The 26340-nt window shown below is 43.8% G+C and overlaps 1 protein-coding gene across 4 annotated transcripts in view; it reads left to right on the forward strand.

The window, feature by feature from the left end:
• Dgki (diacylglycerol kinase iota) overlaps positions 1–26340 on the forward strand; it is a 434118-nt gene that overhangs the window by 170362 nt on the left and 237416 nt on the right. For all 4 annotated transcript variants that reach the window (XM_035451050.1, XM_035451051.1, XM_035451052.1 and 1 more), the window contains 2 exons: positions 18603–18677; positions 19930–19986. In XM_035451050.1, coding sequence (XP_035306941.1) covers positions 18603–18677; positions 19930–19986 — 132 coding nt within the window. The remainder of the gene's footprint in view (positions 1–18602; positions 18678–19929; positions 19987–26340) is intronic.

The following is a 26340-nucleotide window of genomic DNA, read 5'->3' on the forward strand; positions in this document are numbered from 1 at the left end:
TGTCTGCCTGTGCCTGTGTCCTAAGACCTTGCATGAGCTTAAATGGAAAGTAATGAACCAGTTTCTTTGCTGGATCAAATTTTGAGGCAGTGTCAGATTCATTCATGAGCATGGTCATTATTGATTGGTCTTATGCAGGTTTTATAATGAAAAAATAGAAAATGTGGCAGAAAGAAATAGATAATGTGTAAATCTTAGAATAAAAGGGAAAAGATCTTAGAGGCAAATGTTCCAACCAGGTCACGTGCTGAAGGAAAGATTGTAACTGTTGGAGAGATTAATGCCATTAAAGAAAAAAAGAAAACCTACTCTGCTTTATAATAGGAAGGGTGTGTTCCCAGGGAAAGACCCACCCAGCTAACCTTCCAACTTGGGAAAGGCCTAAGGAGTTTCCCATTTCTAGAAAACATTACAAAGCTCCTATAAATACAGTCCAAGGGAACAAGAGTTCTTCCCAAGTTGGCAGCCAAACTTGGCAGTGCCCTCCATGTAGCACTTGCTTTTGAGGCATGAAAGATGCAAGAGTGAGAGGGTCAAGGGTTCTTTCTCTGTGGGTTCAGAGAGCCATGGATGCCCCGAAATATGCGGCAGGGCTGGAAGCCGTGCAAAGAGCCATGAGAGGCCATCCCATGAAGCTGTGAAGGTGAAGCCTGGACTGCAGTGGACATCCCAAGATGTTGGAAATGCCAGATCTGTGAGACATATGACAAGTAGAACTACACACAAGGGGTGGAATCAGCTCGAGAGATAGGTATGTGTTGTAGGCAGCAAAGCAGAAGGGGCAGAACTATTCAAACCTTTGACAATAAAGCCCCTGATACTGGACGTGGAGTTACAGGATTTGATGTTTGCCCTGCTGGGTTTTGGTCTCTCCTTTTCTTCTCATTATGCTCACATTCCTTCCTTTTGGATTGGAAGTGTATATCCCATGCTTTTACATGTTGGATGTATGTAAGTTTTTATAGGTGTCTTAGTTAGGGTTCTGTTGCTGTGATGAAACACCATAACCTAAAAACAAGTTGGGGAGGAAAGGGTTTAATTGGGTTCACATTTCCATATTGCTGTTCATCATCAAAAGAAGTCAGCACAGGAACTCAAAGGAGAGGGATCTGGAGTCAGGAACTAGCTGGGGTCACGGAGGAGTGCTGCTTACTGGCTTGCTCAGTGGAGAACCCAGGATCACCAGCCCAGGAGTGGCACCACCCACAATGGGCTAGGCCCTCCCACATCATCCACTAATAAAGAAAATGCCTTGCAGGCTAGGTTACAGCAGGATCTTTTGGAGGCATTTTCTGACAGATAACTCTAGATTGTGTCAAATTGACATGAGACTAGCCAGCAGAACAGGGTACTTAAAATTAAGAGATTGTCTTTAGTTTAAAAAGAGACTTCGGACTTTTAAATAGCATTGAGACTGTTAAAGATCATTGGACCTTTTAAGCTGGGCTACACGCATGTTGCTTTATGATGTGTCCATGAGCCTCTGAAGGACAAGGGTGGGATGCTTGCAGTTTGAATGAGAAATGTTCTGCATAAGCTCATGTGTTTGAACACTGAGTCCCCAGTTGGTGGCGCTGTTTAGGGAGGCCATGAAACTTTTAGGACGTGGAGCCTTGCAGGAGGAAGTATGTCGCCTACGACAGGTTCTGCATGTTTATGGCCTCTCCCCACGTCTGGGTCACTTTCTTTGCTCCCTGTGTGTGTGCGTGGTGTGATTGCTTGGCTCTCTGCCCTGGCCACCAGCTGCCACGTCTCCACTGCCGCTATGGACTCTTCCTCTGGGACTGTAAGCCCAAAGAAACCCTTTCCTCTGTAAGTTTCCTTTGTTCATGATGGGTTAGCTCAGCAGCAGAAAGTAACTGATACAATGAACTATATGGTCACTTATGACATTTGAATGTTTACTTTTATTCTTTTCCAGTCATGACTCCCAGGTCAGATCTCATGAGAATCTTCAGTGCATGGAATAAAGTAGCAAGATAATCTCTGCAGGCTGTGCACTGTCAGGGTAGAGAGCCACTCATGAGCTTCACAGAGGTCAGGACCAGTCAGGTAGACTGCCTTTGGCACCTGGTAGATGGTTATACATTCAACTGTGTACTCTTGCAAGGTACTGATGTCCTAGTGTTGAGAGCTCCTTAATAATGCCTCATTTTAGAGTCCTGTGATGGTAGATGGCAATCCTTTAGAAAGGTCATACCAGGGCATGGTGTGCACTAATCCCAGGTGAAGAGTGTCTTTATGAGGAGAACATACACATAGAAGGACCATTTGACAGTGGAGGCAAACGCTGAACTGGTTCAGGTGTGAGCCAAGGATGAGGGAGCCCATAAGCTATTGTCAGATGCTCAGAGGGAAGCACAGAAGCTTTCTCTTCAGAAGGGCCATTGCCTGGGATGACGCCTTGATTTCTGTACTCTTACTTCCATGACTTTGAGAGCAAACATTTGCGTATTTTTGTCACCCAGCTTGTGACATCTAGGGCACTGCACACAAATGAACACTACAGCTATCCCGTGAGTTGTGTTAGCTTGTCTAGCTAGACAGACACCTCCTCTAGCACACAGGCTCACAGGTACTCACCAAAAAAGACAATTTGCAATCTTGAAGATCTAGGTGGAGGAGATAGGATTTTGGAGAAAGGAGCCAGATAGGAAGGTCGGTGTGAGCTGCAGGGAGAGTAGGTAGATGGTGAGGTGACTGAGCACAGGTAGGTTGAGTGAGAAGGAAAAGGAAATGTCAGACTTCAGAATGCTCTTACCAGATACATCGGCTCTATTTTTAGGGGTGCTTATGTCACCTTGTTTTTGTGGGGTGGCTAATGGGTACTGTTTTTCTTCCTTTGTGATTTCCTCGTGTGTAAGATTTGGTGGAAGGGGATAAGCTGTGTGATGGCTGACCCTCATTCTCAGCTATTTTCATTGTTCATTGTGATTTGACAAACGGAATCTTATTGGGAAAGTGAATGGGTTGCGTTTGGGAGGCTGTGTGATATGGGATTGGCTGAGGGATTGCAACACAGATCTGTGTGCCAGAAGAACTGGATGAAAACCTAAGACCAGCTTGGCTTCTCTGAGCCTTGGCTTCCTCTCGGAAACAGTGAAGACTGCCCCTAGCATCAGAATCATGAAATGGCCAAGTGAGTTAACAAATATCCATGCTCTCCCTCTTCCCCTGCTGCTCTTACTCCTAGCTCAGTGCCATGACTTGAGTGCAATAGTTGGGTCTAATGTTTAGTGTGAGTCTGTGTGACCCTCCCAGCTGGTCTGTGACACCTTCATTTACTTCCTATGTGTGATCTTTATCTTTTCACTAGGCCACAGGGGGACCAATCATGTGCAACAAATCCAAGTATCCCATTATGGGACACATCTCACAAACAGTCTTTTGGGGAGTGTCAGAAGCCTCATCACTTCTGTCATGGTGTACTATGACATCTATCCACAGGGATGGCCTTGGGTTCTTGGAATAGTTTTGGAAGAAGACTGCAAGGGCAGCCACCATCTGGCATCTGTAAAGGGAACTTTTCTCTTTTTGGCTTAAAATATACAATGAGAAGTCTGGGATGGTTTCTTCGTTTTAAAGGGCTGGCCTTGCAAGAAGGAGGACCTGAGTTTGATCCCTAGAACTCATGTAAAAGAAAGGGGTGTGGTGGATGCCCTTGTGATCTTAGCAAAGGGAAGGTAGAAACAGGTAGATTCCTCCAGGTTGGTGGCCTGCCAGTCTCTCCTAATCAGTGAGCCCTGAGTCTCAGTGCAAGACCTGAGTCTCAAAAACCAGGATAGATGACTTCTGAGGAATAATACCTGAGGTTCAAATGTATACACACACACACACACACACACACACACACACACACACACACACACACACACACACATACACACACACACACACACACAGAGTCACACACAGAGAGACCAATGACTATGATCCCAGTTCTAGCTGTTGCATCTCAAGAAGAGAGCTCCTGCTATATTGCTGTCCATGTATGTTACCAGTAAGAAGAACAATAAAACTCATAGCCTGGCATGCATTGTCAGGGACTCTCCTGCCAGCTATGTATGCAGGCCTGGTGGGTGTTCACCACTGAGCTCCCACACTATACTAGGAGCAAACCAAGCCTCACCTGCATGTGATCTGTTCTGGGACCTACACACAAAGGTTGCATTGTCCAGCATGGCAGATTGATGATCTACACCCAGATGGCAGGCAGCTCGGCTGCAGTGGGTGCAAGCTGTCAGAAGGAGTCATGTGTTTGTGTGACAGGAGTGTCCAGGAGGCGAAGCCAGCTTTCAGGGCTGTTTGGGTGCCATTCTGAAGCCAACTCACCCAGGGACTGCCAAGCCTGCTGTCTGCCAGAGGCTGCTCTTCTCTCAGGATACCGAGGGTCTAATGAATCAAGATGACTCAGGGAAAGCAGAGCCAGCAGCAACAATGGTTTGCAGAAAGATCCTCATGGACAGACTCTGCGGCTGATTACCTTTGGCAGCGGATATGTGTGGGGAAAGGAAGTGGAGTCTCCCATGAGTGGAAGTGACATTGTCCTTTGTGTGTCTGGTGGATGATGGCCGGCATTTCAATGAGATCATGTGTTTGTATGTTGAGAATAGCACAGGGGTGGTCCTTTCACAGTGGCTGTTAACCATTGTTACTGCCACAGCTATCATGATGGGTGTTATAATTGTTATTTGTACAGAATACTCCCTGCATGTACTGCTGATCAGCCTACTTCATGAAGGAGAGGCTGTTACAGGACAACAGGATGTGAAGTCTGGGGAACATTAAGATTTAGTCACCTAGGTGACCTGGATCAGTAGTCCCATTGTCCGTTTGCACAGTCTATTTCACTTCCAAATCGTGTTCTGGTGAGCACTAAAGACACATGCAAAAAAATAAAAAAATCAGGAGATGTTATTTGCCTAAATGATCCTGTTTATAAAACACTAAACACCTTTAACGCATACATCAGTTTTAGGAAGGTCGAAACTGCTGTTTCTCTGAGCTGAGGGAAAATTGTGGGACCCTTTGTTGGCCCCTCTGATCACGTGTTAGTGTCTCATGGGATCTCAATGTTCCACGGAAAGTCACTTGAGAGATGACCCCATGATGCTTTGCAGCTTTCCTAGGACTCACACTGGTCTCTGATCATTAACAATAACCTTTCAGGATGGTCACACCAGGAAGTTACCATGCACTGAAAGCTGAAAGGGAAAACTGTATCCTGGTCACACTCACGGTTTCTTGCATTTTTGTGTGGCCATTTTACCTTTATATTAAGCTCTTATATTGAACCACAAGTGTGTGTGCGTGCATGCATGCGTGCTGGTGCTGTTTGAGCCTCTGAGTAACTCCCGTCTCTCCTGCCTTAACAGTTTTAGATTGAGGCCACGTTTGTCTTTGTGTGTGGGTGTGTGTTTACATGAATCAGCTCTGTTATTGTTTGATATTCTATAATCCTGTTCCTTAATGATAAAGATAAGTTGCCTCCAACTCAGTGCTGTGCTTACATGTCACTCAGGCAATGGCCAGGTGCACAGACTTGCTCTCACCTTTCCCAGAGTTTCTTAATGCCAATGGCCAAGAACAGTAGATTGTAAACAATATTCTTACTTTCTGCATGGTGACTGGTGGTGGGTCTTCTCTGTATTATCACCATCTACTTCAAAGAGAAACTTCTTTGATGAAGGTTGAGAGGTGTACAAGTCTGTGTATGTGAAGACAGAACCCAAGGGGGCAGCTTGTTACTACGTCATTTAACAGAATACTAATACGAAGGCCTATGACTTAGCCTGGCACCATTTCCCCTCAGTTAATAGTACCAGGCATGGGTTCCACTTAGATGGTGGCTGATGGACACAGACATCCACAGCTAGTCAGTGTATAGTGAATGAGAGACTGTGGAGGGCTCAACTCTAAATGGGACACTTGTGCCATGCACCTTCCTGCCAAAGCTCAGAGATCACTGTAGAGAAAGGGGCAGAGAAATTATAAGGGACAGAGGAAGTAGACATCTGTAGTAAAGCAGCATTCGATGGGGACAGCAACTCAGTTGCACATGAATTCACAGTGGCTGTGGCCGCTTGCATAACACTTGCACAAGATCAAGCCAGCCAAACTCCTATATGGATGGTGGAGGGGCTCATGAAGTCCCACTCCTGTTTATCAGCTGTTGGCAAATGGTGGCTGCTGGGGTGGTGGTGGGGGAGAGGGAATCCATTTTCTTCAGGGAAATGGCCCTGGAGAGGCTGTCCAGGCTCCAGTAGATGGCCCGACACCATGCGCTTACAGTCAGTGCTAAGCGGACTCACTGGGTGTTTAAAAAAGGAGAGAGATCACATGAAATTGGAGGGAAAAGTGGTGAGAGAGATAGATGAGGAATTGAAGGGGAGGGAATGAGGGGTGGATTTGATCCAAACATATTATGTGCATGTCTGAATATTAAATCAAATAATTAAAAAACATATTCCTGTTGCTCCAAGACACTCAGTTTTGGCATATCATTTGGCTCTGCAGCTACTGAAAATTGTTAACCTACTTCCAAAGTTGTAGTTTCTGTGTGTGTGGGGGGGGGAGGAATTCGTGTGTGTGCTTGTGTGAGCATGGACACAATAGCATGTTTGGAGGCCACGGGTCAACACTGGGTGTCTTCCTCTAGAGCTCTTTTAGCTCCCGCCATATTTTTTTGAGACAAAGTCTCCTATTGAGCCTAAAGCTTGCTGATTCGTCTATGCCGGCTGACCAGTGAGATACCAGGATCTGCTTTTCTCCTGAGGAGTCCTGAGGAGAGACAAGCACCACCATGACTTTTATGTGGGTGCTGGGGAGCCAAACGTGTATTCTCAGGATTGTTCATCAGTCACTTTACCCACTGAGCTGTCTCCCCAGTCCTTTTTTTTTTTTTTTTTTAATAGCAACATTTTGCTGTTGTCACTCCTGCCTCTTAGACCAGGATGGAATTTATTTTAAAATATCAGGAAATGGAAAAGCATGCCTTGATATCTTCATTTGAGAGGCAGAAGGTACTATTGAGGTAGGTAAATTTTGGAATGAATGACCTGACTTTGAAGCCAGGCTTTGAATAATATAATACTTGTTACTGATACTTCAACTTCTTTAAGCCTGAGCTTCACATCTGGACAGTATTGATCACATACAACTAGCTTCTCATGTTCCCCTTAAGGATTATACAAGATAATGTCTACAAAACAGCCTTGTGTTAAAACCGTGAATACTCCTAAGAGGAATCACTGTAATCATTCCTACTTGAATGGTATGGTTCAAAGACTTTGAGCCCCCAAATGCACCAAGAGTGGCTCCGAGACACAGAACCCATACTATAATAGGCTTGCAGTGATTTAAAGTCACCAGCTGTGTTTATGTCACTGAGGGAAATTGAGGACAAGGTCTTATGTGGTGAAACAACCAGCCCTGCCAGAATCATGCTGTCCTGGACGCGGCTCCTTCTCTATTTTCCCCCACCTCTCCCTCCTATTTAAACAAATATTTGCCCTGTCATTCAGTGTCTCCACTGCTACAGTAGAGCCTCCATTTTGGTGGGGGATTTTGTTTTTGTGTGCTTGTGTCTCCCAACACTGAGAGCAAGTGTCCTTACCGTAGAGGCACCAAGTGAGTTTTCAGTGAAAGAGTGAATGAGTCCAGTGATGTGGATTGTTGGAAGACATGCACACACAGACATTTGTCACTAGGTCAACTCTGGCATTTAAATGTCATCACCTGTATATGCTGGGATGTCTCAATTCCTGTCTTATCTGTAAGGCTCTTTCGAGAGAGGTTCTGCACTCACTACTGCCCTGTTTGGCCAGGTCTCTGCCTACTGAAAACCATTTTGCTTAATTTCCTTGGGTATTGGAGATTGCTTTCCACCATTGTCTTACAGGTGGCCACAGAGTGGTTGCTATCAGCTCATCCCTAAACAGCAGAGGAAATAAACCAATTTTATCAAAGCATGTATATTTATCCTGATCAATCTTGATCCCCCAATGGACCACTGGCAAGAAAATAAGAATTGAAATCTAACACAGAGGTAGACAATGAACCTAGGATCCATCCTTGCTTAATCCTTTGTGGGCTAGTTGCCTAATCCCACTGGGTCTCAGTCCCCTTATCTCTAAAGTGACTGGAAGGGGGCTGTATTTATAATGCATCTAGTGCATATATCATACTGCCAGGCTCCTAACAAAGCCTTATCTATGGAAGTGATGTGGGCAGGTATGTGTGCCAGTGAAAACAGCATTACTAGTTGGTGACAACAGTGTGAGATGGCCCATGGCTTTGATGATGATCTTCTTGGGCTAGATCAGGTGGAAGACTCTGCCCTTATTATGTCACCAATAGCTTGGAATATGGAAAACAGCAGTTCAGGGGTAGCTTCTTTGCCACAATTTGACGTTTCTTAAGTAGACATGATAATGTATATTGAAACAAATACCTCTAAATAGTGGTTAGAATCATTTTCCTGTGAACTGTAGGAAATAATTCTATTTTTACAAAATAAGGTGATAATAGGACCGTGAAACAAGGAAAATGGCATAAATGGTCCTTCTTAGCTGCAAAGATTGCAGGTTAACTCTCTATTTTCTAGTTAGTATTAAGCCTCAAATCTCTGCTATGTCCATGACCTACTACCCTGGAAAAGGAGAGAACCATTGAGATGACCTCAGGACACCATTTCACATTAACTTCTATGCCTTATGACTTTTATAATACATATATTGAAGCCACCATCAATTATGCCTTAATGTGCTTAACTGTGTGTGTGTGTGTGTGTGTGTGTGTGTGTGTGTGTGTGTGTGTGTGTGTGTGTTGGGGACTTTAACTATCAGTCAGTCCTATTTATTGGTGTCTTCCTATGTGTTTATGTACACACTCCATTCTGGGCAGTATCATCAATTCATTCAAGTCTCTATAAGCTATATGGCAGCTTTGTTCTATGACACAAAAAACTTTCAATGGAGCATACAAATCTAACAAAAAAGGCCACAGAACCAGCAGTGACAGAGCCAGAGACACAGTGAAAGTTGGCATGTGCTGAAGTTTAAATTAGTGACTGTGGTATAAAGTAAGATCTTTTGTGAAGCACAGAGAAGCAAATAAGGAGGAAGAAACAATAGACAGATCCAAGGCTGTAGGGAAAGAATAAGACCAGAGAGCAACAGCATCCAGAGACAACAGTAACTGCTTGTAGAACATGAGATCGCCTTGGGTAAGAGGAGTACAACTCTACTCTTGGAGGATTTGAGTTCACTGGGCTGAAATCTCCTTCCTTGTGTCGTGACTGTGTGAGAGGAGATAGAAGGACTAAGAAAGGCAGCAAGCTAGAACCAATCAGAGTAGGGGAGCAGAAAATAACTGTCCCTTTGAGCCATCTCCATCTCTGTTGGCATCGCTTTGTTCAGCAGTGACAACTCACGCTTAGTTAGAGGGCTGTTCTCATGCTTCTCACAAGGTATACTTGCAAGTCTTCATTTGTTTCGTGTCTCAATAACTAGATCTAAATTTTAGGCAGGGGTTTACAAAAATGACCGTGGTATGCAGTAATCACATGACTGAGTTCCACTGTAAAGACTTCTGGGATTCATGTGGTAGCTCTTTGTTAAAGCCCACCAGGGTAACCCTGCGTTACAGTCTTGTCCTGTTTAATGTGGGGATCATTAGCCAAGTTCATCATTGCATAAACATCAAAGAATGTGCTTATCCAAAGTGTGACATAGCCTACTATATGTATATGGTACATTAGATGATATACAGATGAGGTCTGTCACTGGCCAAAATATTCTCCAATGTGTAGTGAATGTACTCATCACTCTTCCACCACTAACACCAATCACTCCTAAATCATTCTTCAAAGAGTGAGAATTGTAATACAAGGGTCAATGTTGAGATACAACCCTCCCCCATTTCCCCATCCTGAAGAACTCTCCTCTTTTCTGATGGTAGCTTTTCCTGACACTGAGTGCTGAAGATAGGATGGACATCCACACTTTCTAACCAACCACCTGCTCCAGCTTTAAATCAACACAGTTCTAGGAACCTGGCCCTTATCAGATTGCTTCCATGATGAGTCCGGGTTGTTGCTTCCCAGGAGGAAGAAAAGCACTTCCTTTCTGTCCTCCTGCCTCCCTTGGCTGTCCCTTCTAAGCTTTGGGTTGCCTCTTCAGATGAGAACTGAAATATCCTGGCTGCTGTGGAAACGATGCACTTTTTATATGTCCAAACAATGTCCAGCAGGTGCTTTCCTTCTTTCTCTCTGTGTGTCTCTTAGGAGGCTGTGCGGTTTGCCCTTCTGTGTGCCAGCTCACCCGGCTTAGCTCAAGGTTTCTGAGCATACCCAAGGCTACTCAGCAGAAGTGCCTCTGGGAACACAAACACTTCGTGAGTAGAGTGTTTCCGCTGATGTTCCTTGGGACACAACATGGTGCAGGAAGTACATATGCAATGGATTTTATTACAGTACTCCAAGGCACTTCAGCCACAGCCCAGGAAACTGTAACATGTACAGCCAGCCAGGATTCCTTCATAGCAAAGTTGGCCAAGGCAGAGGATGAGGCCACGCTGGATTGCTGACTGCTCTATTGTAAAACAGGGTGAAAGTGTGAGAGGTCAGTGTCAACTTCCAGGAAGACTCTCCTAATAGGGTGGCCATCCACAGTGACGATAGATGAAGACCTCTTCTTTAGTCATGCCAGCATGACTCAGGATGAGTGCTGCAAATCACTAACTTCTAGGGCAATCTGAGTCGCCACATGAGTCAGACTCCTGAGGACATATGGTCCTTTGTCTAAGATCATGAGACTTAGGGATGGCCTGAGCTCCTCTGAGACGGATGCTCTGGAAGTCCAGCTGACCACCCTCCTGGCTAGTCTAAAGTGTCTTGTGTTGTGTGAGTGAAAAGGAGGAAGAGACACCATGAGCTATGGTGGAAGTTCAGCTTGGGCTCTGAAGCCACACAGATAGGGGCTTTCAGATAATGTCAGTCTTCATTTTTTTCCCCAATGCCAATTTATAGATTGCATTCCAGGTTCCCCAGAGAAACAAGACTTGCCAAGTGTGCTTGTCATTTCTTCTCATTAGACTTTAAAGTAAACCAAAGAACTCTTATTGTTCAGAGTTGCAGACTTCCCCTAAAGGGTACCATATTCCTGACATTCTTAAGACTTTCTTAGGCCTCTGCCCCAGAGAGGAAAGGAGGACCAGGCCCGCCTTGTGGGGGTGTGAGTCTCTGCACCCTCACACCAGTGCTACCACTGCTAGGCTTCAGGGTCTTCAGGGTGGGGCATGGGAACCACTTCCACCCTTTGGTTGCCTTGCTGTTTCCTCTGTGTCTGATTCTCCACCCTCCCTCAGTTTCAAATCCAGGAGGTCCCAGGTGCTGAGGAACTGATGGGGACCAGCTTCAGGGACCTTGACAAGAGGCTGTAGTTCAGTGAGGAACTGTCCCTGCACTGAGTGGCATCAGTGCTCACTGCATGGGATGGATGGAGTGTCAAGACAACACTTGGCATGAGGCTTCCCTTCTAGTCATTTTGTCATGCCCTCTCCCCGAAGCACAGCTTTGTGCCCAAATTCTGAACCCCCAAATCACCAAGAGGCCCATTTCAATGCAAAAGCAATGAGTCTTTTGTTGCAGTTGTTTAACGAGCTAACCCCATGTTAGCTCAGGCCTTTCATTCACCCACCATGGTGGGTAGCTGGGGAAAGACCCCGAAAAACCATGGGACAGAGATCTTATAGGGCAGCGTAAGGGGAGTGTCTAGGGGTACACACAGGCTCAGGATTGGTGTGCCTCCAGGCTTGGAGGGCTTGCCCTGTGTTGATTGGTCAACTGGTTGTTATGGCCCATAGGCCCTCCCAGGGCGGTTGCTATGCTCTGTACATCACTGTTGTGCACTTGTCTGTAAAGCACACCCAGAGCTGAAAAGCATACCATCACTAGCTAACTTCTGATTGGTTCCTTGCCACAAAGCAGGCGTCTGACCTCCTAGTGAGCAAGGCAAGGTCAGGCAAGCTTGTGTTAGGCTGTTATGGCTGCCAAAATGGGGAGCTGGTCCTTTCACAGCGTGCTGTGTTATTGTTGTTTATGTAAGTGCTGAGACCACATTTTTATCAGACCAAAGTGAGATGCAATGGAATATAAACCACATAACTGTTGTCATACTTACGTTGTTGTTTTTAAAGTGACCATGACACTTGCCATCACAGGTCAAACTTACAGGGAACCCTTAATAAGAGCATGGAGGTTACTCTACTTGATGTTCAGAGCAGCAAGTCCACAGAGCCTTTAAATTCACTGATGAGAATAAATCAATACGTTCTTTATAACTTTAACTTAAAAAGCAATGCTCGGTGCCTCAGACAATCTTTAGTCTTTAAGTCATGTTTTTGTGCTGGGTTCTGTAACAAACAGACCTGAATATAAGACACAACAACCATTCACATGCTTTGTTAATTATTTATACTTGATTCAGTTCAGTGTTTCTCGTAGTGAAAGAAATTTTGGCTTCAATAGGGTTTTTTCTGGGAGAATGTGGGTGTGTTTGGGATGTGTCTGGGTTCCTATGTGCTATGTACTGATGCTGTGTCTCCCATTGTGTCGACAATTTTGTGTTGGTGTGACTAAAGTGCCTGACAAGAAATGAGAGAGGAAAGGTTTGATTTGACTCTCCGTTTCAAATAATATATTCAGTCCGCCAGTGAGGTGTCTCAGTCTGCAGTGACAGGAGTCTGTGTCGGTGCCTCTTTATACGGTGGCAGCCCAGGCACCAGAGAGAACATACTTGAGCCAGAGATGGACTCAGAGGCCCAACCCTACCGATTGAATTCCACCAGCCAGGTCCTACCTCAGAAATGGTCCACAGCATTAAATGCCACCCAGGCTGAGTATTGAACACACGAGCCCAGGGAGTGCAGTTCAGGTACAAACTGTGTTCCTGTGTTCGGTGGAAGTCTTCAAAGAGGTGCAGCATATCTGAGTGAAGATTCTGTTTTGATCAGTGCCATTCCAGATGCTTCCTATGCAGCTGTGACAAATGAACTTCAACAATCCAAACAGCCACATTCTGACACGTGGCTGCTGCGGCCTGGTTGTGAAGCATGCTCTGAAGATGCTCTCTGTTCAGGCAGAGCTGTCTGTGAGAAGCAAGTAGACTATGAGAGCACTTGCACAATGGACTGTGAGTAGGTAGGGATCCGTTGGAGGAAGTAGATCTTAGAGGCAGTGCCTTTAAAGGGTGTATTCTCCTTCTCTTTCTGCTTCCGGGCTGCTGTGAGGTGAGCAGCTGGGCGCCACCTAACCTCTCTGCCGTGTTGCAATGCCTCCATAAAAGCTCACCAAAATGGGACCATGGAATGAAAGCTCTGAAGCCATGGACCAAAATAACACTTTCCTCCTTTATGTTGGGTTCACTAAAAACAGCTTCTCCCAATGGAGGGAGTAAAACCATGTTCTTTACCACAGTGAGAAAAGACCTTGGGCTGTCATTGAGAACTTACTGACAGCTCTGTGTATGTATCAGACAGGGATCTCTAGAGGGATAGAACATATATATCTATATATCTATATCTATATCTATATCTATATCTATATCTAGAGAGAGAGAGAGAGAGAGAGGGAGAGAGAGAGTACACTGTATATTCTTGTCTTCTCTCTTATATATGTATTATGGAAGGAGACTTTTTAGATAGGTTTACATGATGGGGTAGGTAGTTTGACACTGGTTGCCTGAATGCTGTACCCAATGGCTGCACAGTCCACAATGCAGAGACCTAGAAGCTCCCTGGAGAGTCACTGGTGCTGTTTACATAGGAAGGTCAAAGAAGCTGGAATCTGAAGTCAAAAGATGATGGTGTCAGTATCTCAGGACTATTCATTCAGGAAGAAAAAGGTGCAGGCAGGTGGTTGGGCAGGCAGGTGGGGAGGCAACTCTGCTTTTGCCTTATATAGCCCAAGTAAGGTGCTGCCCATTGTTGATGCCCATTATTGATCATTTAATCCTTTCTGTAAACACCCTCACAGACACACCCAATGGTGCATCTCCCAGGCTTATTCTAAATCCCATCAAGTTGATGAAGAAGAGCAACCACCAGCACCGGTGACATTAACTACTGACTTTACAGGCTAAAAGCTATTCGGGAGCTGTCACTTAGGAAGCCGGCTGCACTGGGAGCAGTGGTTTGCAAGGAGCTATGGTCAGAGGATCTTTGTCCTGTGATGCATTACACGGTGTTTGTGATGGAAGTTCAGATTGTGGCTTGGGTATGCTGAATCAAAAGAGGCTAGAAGCATGTAATGCATGTTAAGAAGGTCTTTGAAAATTCTGTATTATTTAAATCAAGTTAGCTTTAGGACTTAACCGCACTTTTGTGTTGTCAACCATAGACTTTCATGCTTGAATTAATTGAGATGAATGATGTTAGTGTTTTTATATAACACGGAAAGCTGAGAGAGGATATGTATTAACCCTGTGGTTCTTACACTCTTGTTAACTTTGAGGTTCTCTTTTACTTCGTGGTCCATTGGCCACCAGTCTGGGAGAACAAAGGGGTAGAAGGCTTTGTATGGCCTGGGAACACAGCAGATTGTCTTCTAAGAGACAGCTCAACTTTATTCAAAGAATGAGAACAGTGGCTGGGGCATCACCTAATTTGCATTAAATAGCATGTTCCTATCCTAAAGCTCCTAGCACAATGTCTAATTATCATATGGGCAGCAGGGGAAATCTTCTGCAGGGAACTGTGTCAAGGGTCACACTAGAGATAAGTTAAGCACCTGGGCCTAGAGATACTCACCGAATAAAGTCAGATAGAGAGCAGGAAGGCCCTCTGCCGAGAGGGTGTTCTCCATATTGCCTAGCTTGGAAAGAGCTGCCAGGCCATGGTAGACTGCAACCTTTGACCAACACAGTCTCTCAACATCAGACAAGATCCTTTATTCTAGAAATAATTTTGATGTCGAATTGTGGTATTGGACCAAACCAAGCCCTCTGAATGTGGGTGCCAGCTAGGAGGCCAAAACAGTCTATGGGACCTCTAACAGTGGAGCCAGTCTTTAACCCTAGAGCACAAATGGACTTTGGGAGCCCATTCCCTCTGGAGGGATACTATTGCAGCCCAGATACAGCAAGGAGGGCCTAGGCCCTTCCCCAAATGATATGACAGACTATGAAGGTCCCTGATGGAGGGCCTCACTATCCCTGGGGAGGAGTTTGGGTATGGGTTAGGGGGCATTGGTGAGGGACATGGGAGGATGGGAGGTCGAGGGAATGGGGGGTGGATATGTAAATATGAGTAGTAATTAAAGAATTGAAAAGAAAAGAAAAGGAAAGGAGGAGGTGTGTATTATGGTTTCAGTGAGTACACAGGACTTCCTGAGTCTAGCCAGAATTCTCCTTCCTAACCTCCACACAGTGCTGGAGAAACAAGGTTACTTTGTATGAGTAGTGCATTAGTCTCATTAATGAAAAAAAATTGGAAATGGAATTGGAAGAAAACTGGAGGACAGCTTTATTAGAATTTGTGCATAAAACAATAGGCAAGCAAACTCTAAACCTTGGACAAGCAAACTCTGTACCTTGGACAAGCAAACTCTAAACCTTGGCAACTGCCTGGAGGAGGGAGATGGAAAATAGGAAGAAAACCAGCCTGTTTTGCAATGAAGGTCAACAAGCAGCTGCATGGTAGAAGTGTGGGATTTTAAAGAAAACCCAGAGCATTAGGGAAAGCATGTGTATGTCTCTGGAAAGGAACTGAAAAAGATGGAAAGTGAAGACAAAGCTACAGTTTTGGAGCTCAGGAAATTGTACAGGCTTAGTAGTGCCTCATGTGATAAGTAGCTGTATCAGAGGCGAGGCTTCTGAGAAGTACATTCTCATTAAAGGGATAATTATTCCTCCCATCTCCTTAACATGTGTTTAGATGAATCCATTTTCCTGAGAGGTAGAATCATGGCCAGGTGATTGACAGGTCCAGTTGGAATAGCGTTTTAAGAAGGTAGAAAAGAATGTGTCATATATAGATATAAGGAGATGTAGTCTACCTTCCAAACAGATTGGAAAGCCATGTTGCCAACAAAAGCAGGAGACAGAACTCAGGTTTTGTTCTTTTGAGCTTGAGGAGGTAGCTTTCACTTAATGGGCCTCTGTCAAGCTTGGTATCTCTGCCTTTTTCCATGTGGTCTCTTTAGAGATAAATGGGGATGGTTGTGATATTTCTGGGGTCCAAAGTGAATGACGAGGAAGGAGTCCAACCTCAGTGACCTAGGAGCCTGCTAATTCCTAGGAGACACAGTGGCTTCTTAGAATCCCTGGTGTTCTCTAGACTAAATAAAGAGGACAGTACGGCACAGCGGCAGAGGAGTCCATAAGTGTTTGCCCACTTTGAGTAGTGTTGTGTGGCATGTGTGCGATGTAATCTATTAAGGACTGGAGTGGGGGACGGGACAGACAAGTATCAACTCCAGTTTCCTAGGCTTCGTGGTAACTCTCATTAGCAACGTGACTCCAGTGTCACAAACACTTCCTGCAGGTGATCCCATGCAGAGATCTGACCAGGGTATCCATAGAGAAGGAGGGGTGGCCATTTGTTTATGATCATTCTAGTTATGAAAATTTGCAGTCAGATTTTATTACTGCTGCTGCTGTTTTTGTGAGGACTACCATTACTACCCTTGCAGTCACTACTGTTTCATATTCTTCCACTCATGGCTGTGTGTATTCCTCTTCCTCTTTGTCTTCTTTCTTCCTATTCCTCCTCTGTTTTGGTTGTAGAGCAAGACAATTTCAACAACATCCCTTAAGTGTCTTGGTCTCCCTTATCTTTTGTTGTTTGAAAAATCAGTTAATTGTCAAACATTATACTATGTCGCGCTAGGAAGCTCAAAGCCAAGAGGAGACCCCACATTTAGAATCCATTAGCAAGTTCAAGCAATGAGGGAGGTAACCCATTTAGAGTCCGCAACCACAACTCCAAGTGTAGTAGCTGGTGACACAGTTCTCACTGCTGTCCACAGAGGCAGATGTCCAGTGTTGTTGAATGATTGGACCATAGAGGAATTAGAAGGTGACCATTTCTTTCCTTCTGCTCCTCCAGCATCCCCAGGGCTGTCTACAGTCCATCCCTCGAGGGCCCTTTCTCTGCAGAAGCAGTGTTATGTGTGTTCCTCTCCTGTCTGCTCTACTGGGCTCCATTGTCCTTCCTCAGCAAGCCACTCACCAGACACAGGTTACCATCAGTCTACATTGATACTATCCAAATGTACAGGGACTCCCAGCCTTTCCCACATGGGTTCTTTGGAGTCTCTTGTTACTGTGAGTTTCTGTGCTCAAAATGTGTTCGGTGTCTTGGGTAATACATAGTTTTTTAGTACTAGGTTCAAAAAGAACTGGCTCAACATGAAGAATAACAACTAACCCATCGAGTGATTTGTTAATTACTTGATTCCAGCTCATCATCTCAGGGAAGGAAACACTGGTTTAAAGACGATCCGTTGGGGGAAAGTAGATATTTACAGTATTTAGAACGTCTAAGATCCTTACTGCATTTCCTGTCATGTTGGTTACTACCGCCAAACAGAATTATGAAGGCGGCTCTTCCTTCAGGCTCCTCCTTGTAGAGGGCCATGCTCATCCTTAGCAGAGCCTCCAGATGATGCTGGCAGGGATGACATCTGGAGCCCACTCAGTCATCCCTCTACTTGCACCACGTTGGGGTTTTTGATTTTTGGAGACAGGCTAGACCCCAGGAAGCTTTGCTTTGTGAATTTTTACACATGTGACCAAGGTTATCAAGGCCACATTTTATGATACTTAGGAGCCAGGCATATTGGGTGTGCTGTGGCCTAATTGGCAGGCCTCGGGCAGGTCACTCACTAACTGTGCTCGGGTTTTCTCATCTGTGTAGCGGGGAAAAGGACTGTCTGTACTTCATAGGGCTGCACAAGTTAAGTGCATTATCATCTGTGAAGTGCCCGTGGGGACAGACAAGACTTATCATCTTACTACAGATGTCTGCTGTCCTTGTTGCTACTTACTGTTGTTCTTCTTGTTAGCTGAATGTGAAACCAGACATAATCTCCCACCTGAAGATTTGAGTAGAAAACCAAATAGCACCGTGTAGATTTGTGTCTAGAACAGAAACCTAAAGTGAGCAGCCATTGAAATATAGCCTCTGATAGTAAGGATGGGATGCTTGATTCGTACATTGAACATAAGGAAGAATGTTGCCTCTGTCCCTCAGTGGTGCAAATGAAATGTCAAAGCAAAGTGTGAAAAAGTTAGAAAAACTTGAGGACAATGCTTTCATTGTTCAACTGTAACATTGAAAACTGATATAATAGAATGTAATACAGGGTTTGGCTTATATTACAAGCCCTATTTGTAACAGGTAGTATTGTTGTCGTATTTGGAAGAGGCCATCTAGGTCTTGGGTAGATAGTTATCTTGACATGTTTGGGGATTTTTCAATTTGCTTAGTAACAGAAGTGATTACAATTTTGCTTGGTTTCCCGAGTCTCTCTTTTATAGCAGGGAAGTCTCCAGAATAGCTCACTAACGTATCTTTCCTGTATTTTGAATTGACTGTTGTAGAAATCCGCTCTCAGGAGGAAATGCGCGGTCTGCAAAATCGTGGTCCACACTGCCTGCATTGAGCAACTAGAGAAGGTAAGAGAGCGCCACCTGCTGATAAATGTACTTAGTGCAATGATTTGCCAAGATTTGGTGTCAATTTTTAACTTTTTAAAAACAATGACCTTAAAAACAAAAATGAAATCTGTGAATTCAGTATGACTACTGGAGTAACAATGAAAACGAAACATACAAGGTCACTCATTCTTTTGTCCTCCTAAGTTTAATTTGGTATTGTGTTGACTTCTGGGAAAGCCTAGCACACACCAATTCTCTGTTGCTTCTTCCACAGCATGTTTCCTTTAAGGGGAAAAAAATACATGCAATAAGCTTTTTAATAGCGAAGCTTCCATATGTCTCCCTTTGTGAGTTCACGTCTTCCTAAAGTAGCTCTAAGGGAGAGAGCCAGGCCAGCTGAAAGCGGCTCTCAGACTCCACCGCAGACCTCACGGGCAGCGTTTTTTGCTGGCTCAGCATAACCGTGTGGCTGAGCTGGAAGTGGCATCCCAGGGGTGATATCTTGTCTCCAGAAGTGGATCTGAATAGTCTATTTATCAATTGGGGGAAGGGAAGGTATCTAATAGAAAGTTGCCTGCGGCTCTCGTTTGTAATTCTTACTCTGTGTCCAGGCGAGACCCTTTGTGGTATATAGACTCCCATGCTGCCGTTTGTAAACATAGTGGGGTTATTTTAGCTTCCTGTAGTATTTGCTTGGCTTCACCAACACCACCGGCTGCTGTCAGTTTATATCTTACAGCCGTGGGTAACACTTTGAAAGTATTCTTTCTCGCCTGCACTCTGCTTCACTTTATACAAGAAGCAAAAGTGGCCACGAGGACATCTTCCAGCCACAAAGCAAAGCAGTGCTGAGTCCCTTACAGGGAATTATCTGTGCATGTGCTTGGTTATCACAGCAGTTAGGGTCTCCCAGGTTTATATTTTCTACTTTTAAAAATCTAACTCCACCGGATGGGTTCGGCTGCCACATGCTTTATCTTTGACTATGATTTCTTCCTCAAATTCACAGGCTAAGAGCATTTTTGTTTAAAGGTAGATTTCATCAATGAGAACTCAGGATGTGGCTGGAGGTATGAAATCACTCAGCACCAATGTGGATTATCATTATACTTTAAGGGAATAGGAATAGACCAAAATAGATGGCTTATTCTTTGTGGGTTTTCTTTTATAGCCTCAGTGTTTACTGCTACTGGTTGTTTTTAGTTTCAGGCAATTCTGTTCAATCTGATGCTTATCAATGTCATAACGTGCTTTTCTTTTCAAATTGCAGATTAATTTCAGATGTAAACCAACATTTCGGGAAGGCGGCTCCAGATCACCAAGAGAAGTGAGTTTTGGGAGTCATTTCAAAACCCTTCTTGAACTCTCATGCATACAGTGACCCTCCAGGGGTTCACCCAGGGTTGACAAAAGAGTTCTTTCTTCCTTCATTACACAGCAGTTTCTTCTTGAAGTACCAATAAGGACAAGGACTCTCCAAGTCCCTTCGGCACACTGCCGAGGTCTTAATGAATGAAACAGAAAAGTAGAGGTGGGGGAATGGTAGGACTCAATGGGTAAGACTTGTGTGTGTGTGTGTGTGTGTGTGTGTGTGTGTGTGTGTGTGTGTGTGTGTGTCCTTATTATTCTAGGTAGTCTAGAATCAGGCCCCAAATTGTACTCTCTAATCCACAAGACAAAAGCTGCCAAGCTACAGCGCCAATCCTCCTTAGGGGGCAGTGTGGTGTGCCCTGGTGCTGTGCACTGTGTCCCAAGCACTGTTGGCTTATATTTCCTCTTCAAGAATAAGAATTCTTGGTAAGTGTGCTTCCCCACCTTAATTGCATTCCTAGTGAGACGAGTTTCAGTTCCACTTAGAGATTTACCCCTGGGAAACCTTCCCAGCCAATGCACTCCTCAAAACAGCCCTGTGTAACAGTGTGTGTGTGTGTGGGGGGGCAAATTGGTCAGATGAAGGGCTTCCTGGAAGATGCAGGCACTAGCTGGTTCTTTCAGGAGGGGTCTAAGGCAAGAGGTGAGACGTGATAGACACAAACCGACAACCATCTAGACAGAAACCACAGCAGCACACAGGCACAGATGAGAGATATTAGCAAGATGTGTGACTTGGGAGATGAGTAAGAACTAGCCAGGCTAGAAGTAAGTCATAAGGGATTTGGAAGTGGGCATTGCTCTGTTTAAATAGAATATATTATGCCAACTGCAGTGTGGAGGGAAAATCATGTAGTTCGGGGCTGACACTACTGGGGACATAGAGACAATCTGAGCAGCTCTTGCCATAGACTGGTTAAGATGTGATTGCATCTGAGCTAAGAGAAACATGGTACCGTGACATGAGTTTAAAGGGACAAATTGGCAGGATTTAGTAAAGGATGGGTTTGGAGTGTGAAGGTGGTGGTCCTTAGAATAAGTCAAGCTTCAGTTGAGCAAAGCTGATTAGGTTTTGGAAGAAGATGCCTTGAGGATGAGACTGACCTGAGGATTCACTGGGGAGGCAATGAGTTTACTTGTAGACGCATCAGGATTGAGGTGTAGCCTTTGCTGTCGTGGCCCGGCATGTCTCAGTCCCAAACCACAGAAGCCACGAGGTCCGGCCTGAGTGGGGGAGCATGGACTTGGAAATTCCTAGCAACCCAACAGTGATAAAGACCAGACACAGGCATCTTGTCATCTTTGGAGAGCTCTCAGTTCCATGCTGCAAACTGCAGTCTCCCATTTATACCAGCATCTTCCTCAACTGCTTTCTAACCGTTCCCTCGTGATAACAGAGACCATTCCTTTTTAACCTCTCTCTAGACCCTCTCAGCAGATACCTCAAAAACAGTCTCTCCTCACTTAGATGGAGCCCTCTGCCCTGGTAAAGGCCTATTCAAATGTTTAGTTCTGTAGAGATGTAGGGGACATTCTCCACTGAGGCTATGCCATTCAACAGCAAATCAGCTAGCATCTGCAATACAATGGAAACTAGAACTCCCAGATACTGGAACCGGAGGTCTGGACCCGGAAAAAGTCTCTAATAGCATAATTTTCAGCTCCTGACATTTTGCCCTGAGATGGATTTGCCCAGCACCTATCTGTGTGATGTGTTTGTAAAGAATGGTAAGTTATCTGTGAATGGATCAGCACATACAGAGACTTTTACTGTGAGACTAGAAAAATGCATATGTGAACACAGAGAAGATAGCCAACATTTGAAACATAGTGGAGAAGACATTGTATAGGCCAGACAAGCTAGGGTCAGAAATCCGGGAGGCTGGGATAGGAGGATTGCTTGAGTTTAGGAGTTTGAGGCTAGTCTGGACAATATGTGAAATGATGTCTCAGAAACAAGAAAATGGCAAAAGAAGCGTAATGTGTTATTAAGTGAAAGCAAGAGGATCGAGAGACATCAGGGTAAGAGGGTGATGGGGAAGTTTGGAAGTGGTTGTGGTGGGGAGAGGAAACTGCAACCCTCCCATGAGTCCGTTTCTCCCAGTGTTTGTCCAATATGGCAATAAGAGGTGAGGGAAACATAGAAACGTGGTGGTGGTGTTCTGCCCTTGGTTCTATCCTGCTGAGTCGCAGTGCTGGATGGAAGGTCACAGCTCAAATGAAGGTGCTTTCCTTATGAAGGTCACGGGAGCACTTTTGTGTTCCTAAATTGGAGGGAGTGAATTTCCGACCAAGGTGTGTGTGTGTGTGTGTGTGTGTAGTTGATTTCCTGCCCTTCTCTCTGTCTTTCTCTCTACCCCTCTCTCAGTTATAACTGTATATAAAAATGTCTCTGCTGCAAGTCTCGAAAAATGTTTTCATTGGCTGTAATACTTTTCTCCAAAGCTGGACTTTCTATGAAAGTCTTGTCAAGGACTGGATCTCTCTTCCGTTCCCGACTTCCAACCCCCACCTTCCCCTATCTAGAATATTTCCAGCAACTAAAGTGTGACACAATAGTTTCCAACTGAAATTCAAAAAGAAAAACACTAACATTCCTTACTGTGTCTTAGCTACCTCTCTGATGTTCAGTTCAGTGTTCATGGCTAAGCTTCCAGACACGGTTATCTGTATTGATTATCTTTAGTATGCCATCTTCTAGTACATTAACCTGCTCTTGTCTGGTTTATTCAGTCTGCTTTCTGAAATTGTGTCTGTCCCTGTTGGCTAATGATCATAGGAAATCCAGTAGGTATTTTTCTGTCCTTATCCAATCTCTCAAGAATACTCAAAACATTCACACAGTCCGTTCTTCCTGACTCCCAGCAGGGCTCTTTCATCTCTTTTGGACTTTTCCCCTTCCTTGGCCCTCCCTGTCAGATCTCAGTGCCTCTCCACCAGCCTCTGCATCTCTGCAGGCCCCCTGGGTTTAGCACTTGTCTGTATTCTCTAGTCTCTGCCTGCTGTCATCAGGAGAGCTGACAGCCCCTGCCTTTACATTTATTTCCAGTTCACATTCTTGAGATTCCATTTGACATGTCCGCTTAATATGTCAAAGTGGTCATCTGAAATACAATAGATCAAAACCCAAACTATTATCATGACCATAAAACTTTTTTCTCCCCCAATCTCTTTTCACCTTATAAAATGAGCTGTCCCATGGAAGACATTGGGGAGAGTGTCCTATTGATTCTTGAGTCCTATTGAACTCAATTGTCAGTTCAGTCAGTTTTATTTATAAATGTATTTCCCATCCATCCATTTACCTGCATGTCTGCTGTCAGCAACTTTGGCTAAGGTATGGATATTTTCCACTTTGACCACTGCTCTAGCTTCTCCATGATTTTCCAGTTACTTCCTCCCACCTACCCATGACTTAGGGAGCATGGTTGTTTTTCTTATTAGAAATCAGACCAGAACATTTCCCACTGGTTTCTTTCTTTCCAAAGACCCATGTAATCTGACCTGGCATATGTCTCAGCCCTTTCCAGCTGCTGAAGGGACATTCTTTAAGTTCCAGAGGCACATGACAAGGTATTCCCCATTCTTGGATACTTAGGTTTTCCATGTCAATATTCCAGATATTTTCAGCTCAAGCATCATATCCTCAGGGGTTGTCCTAGTCAGTCCCGGCTGCTATAACCAAATACCATTGACTATTTCATTATCAGTAAAGAGGATGTTTTTTAAACATTTCTGTTGGCTAGAGAGTCCACGATCAGAGTGCCAGCATGATGTTGTGCTGGTGAGAACACTGTTGCAGGTTTCAGACGATTGCCTTTTTTGTCGTTGCATGGGAGAAAGAAAGCAAAGGGTCCGGAGTCCCTCCTATCAGGCACTAATCTTACTGGTGAGAGCCCCATCTCCCCTGACCTCCTCTCCTTGCCACGATTTCTGGGTGTAGAATACCAACATATGACTATTTGGGGGTAACCCATCATCCCATCATAGAGCTCTTCACTGTTGACCCCTGTGAAGATCAAGCTCCAACATTTTTGCTAAATACCTTGTCCTATTCATTCAGGTCATGCTTTATGTCATAATTATTTGTGCACATTGCCATCAGCTTATCTGACAGTGTCTCTCTCCACTAGTGTAAATCCTAGGGATTATGCATGGAATTTGTGGCAAAATAACTATGCCAGGACATAGATGGACCAAGTGATCAATAAGTATGTGCTGCCTGCATGCATTTGTAAGAAAGTCCATTTCTTGCAAAATTAATCAGAACTCTTGGTTTATGAAGGGCTTCTGAAGATGACACGTGTGACCATGACTCACTGGAGTTTCTTAATTAAGGGACTTTAAGTCTATCATTCAATGTAAATGAAAGAATATTCCTTTTAGAATGAGTTTGACCTGTGCTCAAATCCACCTCCACTTTTTCCTACTAATTAGTAAGAGTCAGAAGACTCAAGACTCCTTGTCACTGAGTCCTACCTTTATAAAGCAGTTTCTTAATAAAGAGTATTCATTGGACTCCTATGTTGTGCTTTTGTGAGGTCAGTTTTCTTACCCACGATCTATAGATAGATTGGATTCTGATTTCTAAGACTTTTTTAAGCGTTCAGTGAATCATATTTTGAACTCAATTGGTTGTTTGAAAGTAACTGAACAATTATATTATGTATTGTTGTTCCCAATACTGAATATGAGCCTTGAAATAGTGTATCATTGATATTTTAACACCCATAAGTAATAGCTTTTTCTTTGCCCAGTGCTTGAAGTGGTATATAAATAATTCAGAAACTATGATGGACAATAGAAAGATATTGTTTTAGAAGCATTTGTTGGCCTTTGTAACAATAATATGTCAACAGTCAGATATGCAGTGTAAGGATGTCAAATCTAATGTCAGTTCTCCAATGTGAAATATATGAATTATGGTCAAAAGAACACAGTGTGAAAAATTTAATTTCAGCCAAACAATTCAGGAGCTCTGAATAAGTGTATAAAGAAATATTGTGGAGAATCTGATTTCCGTCTAATAATTTAGAAGATAAGAATAACATTTAGAAGAAAATGGTATGAGAATTGAAAGTCCTTAGGCAAAAAGGGTTAGAAAACAATAGTGACTTGATGGCAATGGCTTTTCTTTTCCTTATTGATGAAGACAATTATGGTCTTCCTTCTCCCGAGTGATAACCGCATGGTTTAGTTGTTAAATAAATCAGGTTTAGGATTATATTCAATGCAGGAAACATTGATTGACTATTCATTTAGTTTCAATGATGTTTAAGTTGTAGAATAAATTTGTGCTAGGCCTAAGAAGAACTCTCAGCAGAAGGATATGTGACATCTCAAATCATACTGCTGAAGATTTCAGGAGCTTTGTCAGCTTCTCCTTTAACAGCAATTTTAATAAGTTTAATCAGATCCTCTATCTGTGCCCTGGCCTCTTTGGTTTCCTATCTACTCTTTGGAAGGAGAGTCTTAATGATATCTAATGGTAGAGTAACATAAAGTCTAATGATCAAGTCAGATTTTCTGTAAAGATGGGAATATATATATATATATATATATATATATATATATATATATATATATCATAAATGGACTGAGCTTCAGGGTGCCATAAATCTGCTTGTCAAATGGTCTATGTTGTGGTACAAATGATCAAGTCAGCCACCTCATTTCTAGGTCACTGTTGGTCTGTGGGAATTATTGGTTTAATATTTCGAATGGAGCTTTCACTTGCTAAATGATCCCATGAGTCAGCTGTGATTCCTCATAGATAATTGCATCCAGTTCTCCCAACATTTCTTTTCTTAAATTGATAGTCACTGACCAAGTACAGACTTCCTCTTAACATCAGTGGTAGTGTTCATTTTCCTTCAGGTTTTGCTAAACTAACAGCCATTATAGTAAATGTTTCTATGCCTTTTAATTGTTATTTGATGTTTTTATATACCCAACATTTCCACTCCTCACTGTTATTGTAATTGTTTATTGGAATATTGTGAGGAAGTAGTGAATCTAATCTTTCAGAGGAGAGAAGAAGAGGCCCAGTGGGTGGAGAACCTACTCCCAGCCAGTGAGAATGGGAATTTTGCTTTTATACTTACATTTTAAGTGATCTCTATTAAGTAAAATCAGATCTCGGGGGGGGGGTCTACAGTAGTGTGAGTTGGGGTAAACTGAAGTTGGTAGAGACACATGTCCTTCCCAATCCTTATTCATGAGGAGGTACTGATCTCTAGAAGAGGCAGCTCAGCATCAGTGTAGGTTTTGCACTAAACCAATGCAATAAACACCAGCAATTTTGTGCATT

Source organism: Cricetulus griseus (assembly GCF_003668045.3).
Source record: "Cricetulus griseus strain 17A/GY chromosome 1 unlocalized genomic scaffold, alternate assembly CriGri-PICRH-1.0 chr1_0, whole genome shotgun sequence".
Taxonomy (NCBI): Eukaryota; Metazoa; Chordata; class Mammalia; order Rodentia; family Cricetidae; genus Cricetulus; species Cricetulus griseus.